The sequence below is a fragment of the Centroberyx affinis genome, unplaced genomic scaffold, assembly GCF_046629955.1.
Source record: "Centroberyx affinis isolate AG114_WGS23_722 - 3 ecotype Tasmania unplaced genomic scaffold, CSIRO-AGI_Caff_v1 ptg004389l_1, whole genome shotgun sequence".
NCBI classification, from domain to species: Eukaryota; Metazoa; Chordata; class Actinopteri; order Beryciformes; family Berycidae; genus Centroberyx; species Centroberyx affinis.
The window spans coordinates 98,804-110,379 of record NW_027282079.1 but is presented as its reverse complement, the minus strand read 5'-3'; the positions used below and the strand labels follow the sequence as shown (position 1 = coordinate 110,379).

The following is an 11,576-nucleotide window of genomic DNA, read 5'->3' as shown; positions in this document are numbered from 1 at the left end:
CGTACCACAAAGTATCATAATGTACCACACTGTACCACAAAGCAGATTAAAAACTATTGCTAAATGCCCTAAAGTACCCCAGAATACACCAAAGCACCAAATTATCATAAAATGAACACCAAAGTGTCCCAAAGTATCACAAAGCATAGCACAGGGTCATAAAAAGGGCCACTATACTACCACTATAATAACTTGAAAAACATACTCTTGTATTGAAAACAACATACTTCATCTCAGAAATTAAGTATCTAGTAAAAATTTCCCAACAGCCAGTCCTGTGGCCCGGCCTCCTCCTCCGCATTTTCCACAAATCTTCCACACACACACACACACACACACACACACAGATGTGCACATGTGACTTCAGCCTGATCACAACACATTTGCGGGAAATGCAGCGGGGAGGAGCAACACTGATCAGCTGATCCAAGTACATGAGAAGACTGTTTGTTTTTCCCCTCAATATATCATTGTAAACATAACTATATAATTTTAAATGATATAATAATATGCATTGAAAGCACTTGTGCTAATCATAGACGCAAAAGAATGTGTTTTTAAGTTTTGAAAGATTGTGTCGGAGTCAGTTGTCACCCTGTGGACAAGGCGATACTAACTGTGTGTGTGTGTGTGTGTGTGTGTCGCAGACTGACTGAAGTCCAGAAGATGAGTGTTTGTGTGGAGGAAGAGGAGGGCAGAGCAGAGTCTCCAGTACCCAGTTGTCTGTCTATGAAGAGAGACCGGTCTAAAGACAGACCTCCAGACTTCAGTAATGAACCTGGACCCTCAGACACAAAGTAAGAGGACTGGTTATACTGTAATGTGGAAATGTTATTTGATAACCTACACTATTGTGCTGAAAACTACGGAGCCCAGGAGTGGCCATAGGGGGAGAAAAAAAGTTTTATGGAGGCCAAGATAGGGGGGGGGGCATTTCCATAACACCATAAAGGAGGACAAAAACTGAAAAATAATCCCAAAGCTATAACACATAATAAGACTCTAGTGTACTCACCACATAGTTGAATGTCTATTTGTGATAGATATTTGCGAGTTTTTTGTTTGCAAGGAATTTCCAGTACATGCCTGTGCACTCAAATGTGAAATTGACACAAATTTGCAGCTCTGCCTGGACACTGTCCACATCCAGACGATTTCTCTCATTTTCTCCATGCTGAGGTCAATGCTGAAAAGTTCTGTATGTGCATTGCTAGCATGGGATGGAGAAGATGTAGGCGCTGACCTTCCTCAGATTCACAAGTGGGACATCTGCTTTGGGAAACCGTTTCAGACACCGCTCCTCACTGCAACTTTCCACTTCTGAAGAGCTGAGAATAGCTTCCACCATGCCATATTCCTCATAGAGTCCATCCATATCAATGTCTTTCAGACTGCAGGCCTGGACTGCATCACTGTATTCTTCATAAGAGGCCAGGCTTTGACACTTTGCGATCAAAGCTGTTCTCTTAGAAGTCATACCTTTCACTCACGTATTTCTCGCCTCTTTCATAAAAACAATAAAACCAGCCTCACATTGTTCACAGCAAAGCCAAAAAATGTGTCCTTTAGCCTTCTATCAAGTTTCCTTTTCAGTTCAGTCATTATCTTAAACACAAAGGTTACGCTAAATGATTTGGCCTCAAGTGCTTCAATGCAGTCTGAGAACACCTTTAGAATGTGACTGAGGAAATGTTATTTGATTCCCAACCTTTTTCCTTACGGGACCCCTATTCTATCACTGAGTAAACAGACGACCTCTGACCAAGTCATGTATTTTATGGATATTTCATATTATATTCAATGCATAACAATAACAGCACAAAACAATTGATAACTGTACAATTAACCCAAATAGTGAACGCAATAACTGCAGGAAGTTTGTGTAAAACGAGCAATTTGGATGAATATTGAGCCGATTATGTGAATATTGCATCAGAGATTAGTTTTCCTGATATTTTTAGAAAGGTTTTATACAATTCTCTGTATTATTTATTTTTAACTATCATACCCACTTATTATGCTTATTTCGGACAAATTCAGTGCAGAATGCTAATGCAGGACGAGGCTGTTTAGCAGAGAGTGACTATAGCTTGTGTTCATGTCTTCACCTCGCCCTTATCCTCGTTTATATCTTTAAAAACATCTAAACTACTAACTAAAAATAACAACTACAATTAGTTCTTTTCTTCACAGTAATTAATGAAATGCTGAGATATACTGTATATATATTTCTTTAAGTTTTCTTACACCCCTTAAAACCAAGAAGGCCTTGCAACCCCCCTGTGAAGCTTTGGCGACCCCTAGTGGGGGTCGGGACCCCCAGGTTGGGAACCGGTGACCTACACTATTGTACTGAAAACTACGGAGCCCAGGAGTGGCCATAGGGAGAGAAAAAAACTTTTACAGAGGCGAAGATATAGAACAACGTGTGCATGAGATACATTTCATTCCCTGGGTTTGGTTCATACCTGCCTGTTTGGCTGAATTCATGCGCACAGAAAATATTTTGTTCCCTCAATTTATTGTTTTTCGTTCCTTCATCTGATTCTCTTAATAAGACTAAGTTCATCATCAGAGTAAGCAGAACCTGGTTAACACAGCTAGATTTTTGCTCAATCTTTCCATCTATTGAGGCAAGTAAACACCTTAGATTTCTTTGGGCTTTTCAAACAGAACAGGTCAAAGGTCACCAGACACAGTAACCTGGATGTTGTATTTACAAAGCAAACAACATGGAGCAGTGCAGTGGAGTGAAGAGCGATAGGCAGATTATTCACTGAATCCATGTAAACCGAGTCAGTAGAGGAATCACGTTACTCCGGGGGGATTGAACCGACGACCTTCTGCTCACAAGCTCGCTTCTCTAACCTTTAGGCCACCGCTGCCCATTTATCCATGATGGGTGGCCGGATGGGTGTGCAGTGTTGCCTGATTAAACTACAGCTATGATGAGAGATGAAAATGTGAAAATAAACTTTACATGTTGTGGTAGCATGATGCTATCTGAGCATCTATGTAGATAGTATGGGCAATCTTGAATCTTACAATTTCAACAAAAGATAGTTCAAACTTTTGTTTAAATTCTTTTTTCAGTTAAATCTTCATGTTTTCTGATCAGTCATAATAATTTGCCTTCATCCCTACAGAGAGAGGAAGAGGAGTCATGGTGTTGTGAAGCAGCAGCTGTCCTGCTGTGCATTGTGTCAGGAGGTCCTGAGGGATCCAGTCTCTACCAGCTGTGGACACTGGTTCTGCACACAGTGCATCACCTCATACTGGGACCAGTCCGGTTCATCAGAAGACTCCACCTGTCCCCAGTGTGGAAAAAGGTCCAGAACAAGACCTGGACTGCAGACACCTAGTCAAACCAGCATTACACAATGTAAGACTGGGGGTCAGTAACTTGTCACCATTTCTAAAACCAGGAAACAATAGCATATTTGTTAAACGCTTATTCTTTCTTCTCTTCCAGTGGACAGCGGTTTGCAGGAGGTTTTAGACGAGCATAAGATCAGTCTGAGAAACAGATGTGAATTTGTGATAGAAGGAACTGCTGAAGCAGGAACTGGAACACCCCCCAATAGGATCTACACTGAACTCTACATCACAGAGGGACAGAGTGATGAGGTTTATACCCAACATGAGGTGTGGCAGCTTGAGGCAGCATCCAAGATGGAGACCCTCCATGAGACTCCAATCAAGTGCCACGACATCTTTGAACCCTTACCTGGCCAAGAGACACACATCAGAGTAGTTTTGACGAGGGGCGTTGCTGGCATTGGAAAAACCTTCTCAGTGCAGAAGTTCACTCTGGACTGGGCAGAGGGCTTGGAAAATCAAGATGTCAGTCTTGTGATTCTGCTTTCGTTCCGGGAGCTGAACTTGATCAAAGATGAGCGGCACAGTCTTCTCATGCTGCCCCGTGTTTTCCATCCAACATTACAGACGGTCACAGCAGAGAAGCTCACTCTCTGTAAAGTTGTTTTCATCTTTGACGGCCTGGATGAAAGCAGACTTTTATTGGATTTCCACAACAGTGAGGTTGTGTCTGATGTCACGCAGGTATCATCAGTAGATGTGCTGTTGACAAACCTCATCAAGGGGAATCTGCTTCCCTCGGCTCTCCTCTGGATTACTTCCCGACCTGCAGCAGCCAATCAGATCCCTCCTACATGTGTTGACAGGGTAACAGAACTACGAGGGTTCACTGACCCCCAGAAGGAGGAGTACTTCAGGAGGAGATCCAGTGATGAGGAGCTGTCCAGAAGAATCATCTCACACATCAAGGCATCAAGGAGCCTCCACATCATGTGCTGCATCCCAGTCTTCTGTCGGATCACTGCTACAGTTCTGGAGCACATGTTGACTACAGACCAGAGAGGAGAGCTGCCCAAGACCCTGGCTGAGATGTACTCACACTTCCTGCTGGTTCAGACAAAGAGGAAGAAGCAGAAGTATGACGAGAGACATGAGATGAGTCCACAGCAGCTGATGGAGACTGACAGGGAAGTTCTTCTGAAGCTGGGGAGGCTGGCGTTTGAACATCTGGAGAAAGGCAACCTCATGTTCTACCAAGAAGACCTGGAGGAGTGTGGTCTTGATGTCAGAGAGGCCTTGGTGTTCTCAGGAGTGTGCACAGAGATCTTCAAACGGGAGTGTGTGCTCTTCCAGAAGACGGTCTACTGTTTTGTTCTTCTGAGCATTCAGGAGTTTCTCGCTGCTGTCTACATGTTCCACTGTTACACAAACAAGGATAGGAAGGTACTGAAGACATTCCTGGGAAAAGACTTAAGTAGATGTGCTCAATCCCTGGATGTCTTCCTGAAGAAAGCCATGCTCAAAGCCCTGAACAGTAAAAATGGCCACCTGGACCTCTTTGTCCGTTTCCTTCATGGTCTCTCACTGAATTCCAGCCAGAGTCTCTTAGGAGGCCTGCTGGGTCAGACAGAGAGCAGTCCAGACAGCATCCAGAAAGCCATCAGCAACCTGAAGAAGATGAACACTTCCAATGCTTCTCCTGACAGAAGCATCAACGTCTTCCACTGTTTGACGGAGATGAACGACTACTCAGTACATCAGCAGATCCAAAAGTTCCTGAAGTCAAAGAACAGATCAAATAAGAAACTCTCGGTGATCCACTGCTCAGCTCTGGCCTACATGCTGCAGATGTCAGAGGAGGTTCTGGATGTGTTCGACCTGATGGCGTACAACACATCAGATGAGGGACGAAGGAGACTGCTCCCTGCTATGAGGAACTGCAGGGAGGTTCGGTTAGTAGTGATCTGAATATTAACATTATCTACAGCAGTGATTCTCAACCTTTTTCATATCAAGGACCCCTAATTTAGTCCACATTAGAGCCACAAACCCCCATTTGATGAGATTTGACCCAAATCTGAGAATATTTGTATGTTTTTGTTTTTCCAGAATCCCATGACTATCTGTACTTTAGGTAGAGACATAACAGTGAAGCTATGATCAAAATAAATATTCTTCATTCTCTAATTGTCTTAACTTCTTTAAAATTAAATAATGGTGAAGTTTAACAATTCATCAATTTGCTGGGGACCCCCTGGAAACCCCTCAAGGAGCCCTGGTGGTCCCTGGACCCCACGTTGAGAACCATTGAACTACAGTGTAGAGCGACCTTCACACCTGACGCCATAACAATTACAATAAAGATATATAGTTCCTCAAACATACACACTATAAAAGAGTTGTTCTACATAGCAGTGGTACACAGTGTTGGGCGTAACACATTACATAGTGATGTGTTACTGTAATCATTACTTTTTCCTGTAATGTAGTAAAGTAAGGCAAGTAAGTAAAGTCAGAAATTTGTTCTTGCTGTTTATAGCTATCATGTTAGCTCTAGTGAACACAGTTATTCTGTTTAGCTGTAATGATTGCTATGACTTTACAGTTAAGTGTTGTTTTTATAGTTATCTTCTTTGGGCTGAAGGCTTAATACAAACCAGGCAATGAGGCTGTGGTGAAAAAGTCTTGACAACTTACATTTTATCACAACAGACAGCAGTATTTTCCAGTGGATAGTGTCTACATTACAGTTAGTATTACATGATATGTAATGTTGTTGTTTTAATCTACAGGAGTGTCATGTTGATCCTGTGTTGTTTTACCAGACATTGAGGTTCCACATAATGTTAGAATGACCTTGCTTGATCCTAAGATACTAGCTTGTATTTGGGATATCAGCGAGGCCACATGGTGGAACTTACTACCTGGTGTCTGTCGTCACTCCCTGCTCTCTTTGGCTAGCTAGGTGTCTGCTGCAGATAGTGACAAGATCAGAGCCTAGATGCCATACTGAACTCTGTATCTATATTTGCATTCATTCTCAATCTCAGTGTATGTGTGTGTGTTGGACAGCAGCGCTGCTGTATAACTGAAGTTATGTCAAGTTCTACAGTGAAGGAAGTGAACAATCAATCATCATGATGGAAAAACTAGGAAAATAAAGCCCAGGTTGAACATAACCAGAATTATGCTTTAAGAGAGGAACTCTGCTGGTCATTATTGAAAGCCATCAAGCTACTTTTATTTTGAAGTTGAGGAAAATTTAACCAATATAATAATCAGTGTCGTTTTTTCACATTACATCATTGCAAGAAAATGCAACAATATGTAGCTGTTTGCTGCTTGTGTGTGTGTGTGTGTGTGTGTGCAGGCTGTCAGGCTGTCTGCTCACAGAGGAAGGCTGTGGTTCTCTGGCCTCAGCTCTGAGCTCCAACCCCTCCCATCTGAGAGAGCTGGACCTGAGCTACAATCATCCAGGAGCCTCAGGAGTGAAGCTGCTCTCTGCTGGACTGGAGGATCCACACTGGAGACTGCACACTCTCAGGTATGGAAAGGCAACGTCTGCTAGAAGGCTGAGAGTCACACACATTTTCTCTGTCACACTGAGAAGATGAGGAATACTGTTTCATGTTTAATGGTGGATATGAGCGGAAGTCCTTCATATTGAAGGTTATTAAATGTCCATGTTTCCATCATCAAAGAGAATCTGCTGATCTGACTTATTCCCTGTTTATTCGTCCAGTGTGGAACATGGTGGAGTGCAGTGGCTGAAACCAGGTCTGAGGAAGTGTAAGTGTATATTTAGTTTGATTCATGAAAACAAAGCAACACACATTCAACTATTGAGATGGGAAGTCCATCTAACTCCATTCATTCAGATCCTACTGTGAATCAGGATGATGGCTGACATCATGTGCCATCATGAAACTGCTAAGAAATGAACTGTCAATAAATCAACAAACAACCACAACAGGTTTATTAGATGAGAAGCTGCTGCTGTATTGAGTCTTGTTCTCTCCATCAGATGCCTGTGAACTCACACTGGACCCAGACACAGTACACAGACAGCTCCTCCTGTCTGAAGACAACAGAAAGGTGACAAAGGTGACAGAGGAGCAGCCATATCCTGATCACCCAGAGAGATTTGACTACTTTGAACAGCTGCTGTGTAGTAACGGTCTGACTGGTCGCTGTTACTGGGAGGTGGAGAGGAAAGGAGAGGTTGATATAGGAGTGACTTACAGAGGAATCAAAAGGAAAGGATGGGGTGAGTGCAGGCTTGGATGGAATAACAAGTCCTGGAGTCTGTCCTGCTCTGATAAAAGTTACTCTGCCTGGCACAAGGACAGATTCACAGTCATACTTTCCTCCTCTGACTCTAACAGAGTAGCAGTGTATCTGGACTGGCCTGCTGGCTCTCTGTCCTTCTACACAGTTTCCTCTGACACTCTGATCCACATCCACACCTTCCACTCCACATTCACTGAACCCCTCTACCCTGGGTTTAGGTTCAGGTCTGGTTCCTCAGTGTCTCTGTGTCAGATAGAGGAGGGAGAGAGAAACACTCACACTGACCAAAGACAGCAAGTGAGAATATAACGTTTGCATCTTCATATACATTGCTAACTCCCCTTTTCACTACTTGCCTGCAAGACCACTGCGATCATCAGCCGCTGGTTTATTGGAGGTTCCCAGCAACAGCCGAAAGAAAATCGGGGATGCAGCCTTTGTCGATTACACCCCAAAGCTCTGGAACACACTGCCTATAGATATTAGTGAAGCCAGCTCGCTAAATATTTTTAAAAGAAAGCTAAAAACTTATCTCTTCACTTTAGCCTTTAGCTAGCTATGACTTTCCTGATACAGGCCTGAAACTCTTTTTTGCACTTTGCTTCACACTTATGCACTGCTGTACTTCTTTTAAAATGTTGTATTTTACTTGATTTTATGCATTCTATGTACACAATTTTTTAACTTTATTTTTACTATTATTATCAAGTGGGTTCTATTCTCCATCTTATTTTACATTAATTATGGCACATATGTCAAACTCAAGGCCCGCAGGCCAGATCAGGCCCGTGGCACAATGCTATTCGGCCCGGGAGATGATTTTGATTTTCTATTAATATTGGCCCGTTTCTGTAATTCAAACGCTACATTCCAATCCCCAACATGCACTGCAGCGTGTTGCAATACAGTTACATGCCCCCTCCTCCTACTGACACCTTTTTTTCTTTTCTTTTTTTTAATCAAATGCAGCATGGCAACTCCCGGTTCAAGGTTATTATCGTTAACAAAAACTAACGAAATAACAAAAACTAGGTGCGAAAAAACATTTTCGTTAACTGAAATAAAAATAAAAACGAGGCTTTACAAAAAAACAATAACTGAAACTGTATTGTGTGTTAAGCTTCAAGTGCAGCCATCCCATATGTGGTTATTGCTTGAGATTTGAAATGGCCAGGCATATTTTGATGCAATTATTCATGTAGTTTAAGAAGTGTTAAATAGATATGGCTCCTGTCTGGCCCGCGAATTTGTCATGAGTTTTCAATATGGCCCATTCATGGATTGAGTTTGACACCCCTGAATTATGGCATTCTATCCCTGTTTTTATGCTCACTCTATGTCTATTTTCATGTGAAGATACATTCTATGTATTCCATTCTCATCTTTCTTATTTTCACTATTATTATCAAGTTTTATGTGAAGCACTTGGTGCATGTAATTTCTTTGTTGTAAAACACTTTAAGCTGCATTTCTTGTATGAAAGGTTCTATACAAATAAAGTTTATTATTATTATTATTATTAGGTTTACTGCTCATGTCATTATGAACAAACAGGATCCATCAGTCAGTGTGAACAGAGTGGATTGTGTAGTGGTGGTAGGTGGTGTCTGATATCAATATAAGCTTCAATGAGAATTAAGAACGGGGCACCAGATAACAGACAGAATCAACAGTCTCATCTGAAGGAGTGAATTCTTGGCATGTTTGAATTTAAACCCACACAATGAGCACATGAGGTGACTTTATAACAAAATAATATATTTATTACTAAACTAAAGCACACTCAATAATCAGGTAAATACAAGTGAATATGGTACAGTATATACAAGAGGTATACCTATGAATTGTGATGAATCAATGGCAATAGGAATAGATGACCATGTGAATATGCAATACTGATAATTAGACCAACATTTCAGCAGACACAATCATGGAAGATGAGCAGTGGAAGACATGAGTCAGCAATGACAGCACAGTATAACTATAACAGGGGCGACAGTATAACTATCTGGAAAACTGACTTAAATGAATCCTTGAATAACTGACTGGTTACTATAACTATAAGCAGCCGTAATAAACTTGGCTTGTGATGATGATGCAGTTGAGTCTGTCTTTGGAGACAAACTTTGGAACAAAATTGTTGTCAGACTCCGTTAGCACACGTGTCGTGGCCACATAAAGTGCATGAAATTCGCCTTGGAAATGTGTGTGTTTGGTTTTGTTGTGATCAGTTGAGGGGTGTGTGTGTAGGCTGGTATGTCAAGTGTTACGGCTCATTACATTTGCATGAAACCCTCATTTTGGTTCCCAGATCTATCCAGTATAATTGACCGTCGTAACATTAACATTATTAAACTCAGCACAAATTCCTGAACACTTTAACATCAAACATGGCTAGCTAAGCCCCATGTAAGGATAAAGAAATTGAATAATGCAAATAACTATTATATAAAACATTAGTTACACATAAAATTAGACATATACATTAGAGTCCATCACAATGTCATACCCAAGGTTTCATGAGTCTCATCAAAGGTTTCATCAAAGATTTCTTCTGATTTTGGCAACATTCCAATGGGTGTCACTTCAGACTCTCTGGCGCCTAGGGGCTCATCAGAGACAGGCTGTGTGTTGGTGTTTTATGGTTGTTTACCGAGTCTGATTCTTGGTACCATCCATGAAGAGTGAAAATAGAGCGATTTACCAAGAGGTCAGTGGCCTCCTTTACGATCCAACCACTTTCCTGATCCGTTATCAGGGAAGAGGCTCACACAGGCAGCAAGGCCCTTCCAGATGTATAATGACAATGACGGTGTGGGTGCAGTTACTACAATTGTATGTGAACGGTAACTGATCAGAGTTTTAACATCACATGTACAAGAACAGACATTTTATTTTGAAAATGAAATGAATGAGAAATTTAACTAGACAGAATCAAATTATTGTTTTTCATCAGTTTCTGGTGATTGACAGGTTAAAATATTTTTCCTTTGAATCTTTGTTTTATTTGATCAATCTCACTCCTCCAAGCTAAACATCCATCTTGTTTTCTACAGGAATAAAGGTATATATCTATATAAATTTGCATAGTTTTAAACAGAAATTGTTGACTTTAATATGTAATTATTGTTGCCTTTTAAATAAACCTCTGTTGTTAAATAAGTTGTGACTCATGAAAATGTAACCTATTGATTTACATTGCCAATTTGGTTGAAGTTGTCACTGACACTCTGATTTACCAATTCATGGTAAGAATCTAGAATTATGAAAAAATAAAACACACAAAATGATTGATTTTGGTGCAAGAACATGACTTTCTATAAACTCGGGTAATGCATTTCTATGTATATGGTTCATGTGTTTATTTTCCAGTTGATTCCCAGTGAGATGAAGAATGTCTTTTTTGAGGGAGACCTGGTCAAGAAAGCAGCATCATGACAAACATACAGGTTACAAACAACATGCAACAATGTAAGAAAGCAAAATACAAAGTGGCATTAAAGAAAGAGCAATCAAGCAAGAGTCTGGGCTCAGCACCTGGAGCTTCTTATCACACGGCAGACTACTGGTTGGCTCACGGTCTTTCATACAGTGTGGGGTGCAGGGCCTTCCAGGTGCCAAAGACCACTGAGGGGTCCACCAGGTTTTTGGGGCACGGGTGGCCATTCGTGGACAGATCATCCACTACCCTGCTGAGGAGGACGTTCCTGCTGTGGCTCGGGGCTTCGTGGAGCTATCTGGGAGCCACATCCAGATCAAATCTCCTCCAGGCCCCCCACGGACAGGACTATATCAACCACAAGCTGTTTTCATCAGTGCAGATGCAGGCACTGTGTGACAGCCATGGCAAGTTTGTCAGCGTGTTTGTGGGTTGCCGGGTTTACAAAGTGCTTTACAGAAAACAAGAGAAACAACTCAAAAAAGAAAGACAGATGGACTGGAACACCAACAAAAAACATTAAGTGAGG

General features: G+C 41.5%; 1 protein-coding gene across 1 annotated transcript in view; it reads left to right on the top strand.

Annotated features, from left to right (window-relative positions):
* The first annotated feature begins 666 nt into the window (after positions 1–666).
* Positions 667–11,576, top strand: part of LOC139664883 (uncharacterized) — a 34,515-nt gene continuing 23,605 nt past the window's right edge. The window contains exons 1-7 of the mRNA XM_071543866.1: positions 667–797; positions 3,147–3,382; positions 3,473–5,270; positions 6,689–6,862; positions 7,061–7,107; positions 7,343–7,905; positions 11,223–11,474. Of these exons, the coding sequence (XP_071399967.1) occupies positions 667–797; positions 3,147–3,382; positions 3,473–5,270; positions 6,689–6,862; positions 7,061–7,107; positions 7,343–7,905; positions 11,223–11,474 (3,201 nt within the window). The remainder of the gene's footprint in view (positions 798–3,146; positions 3,383–3,472; positions 5,271–6,688; positions 6,863–7,060; positions 7,108–7,342; positions 7,906–11,222; positions 11,475–11,576) is intronic.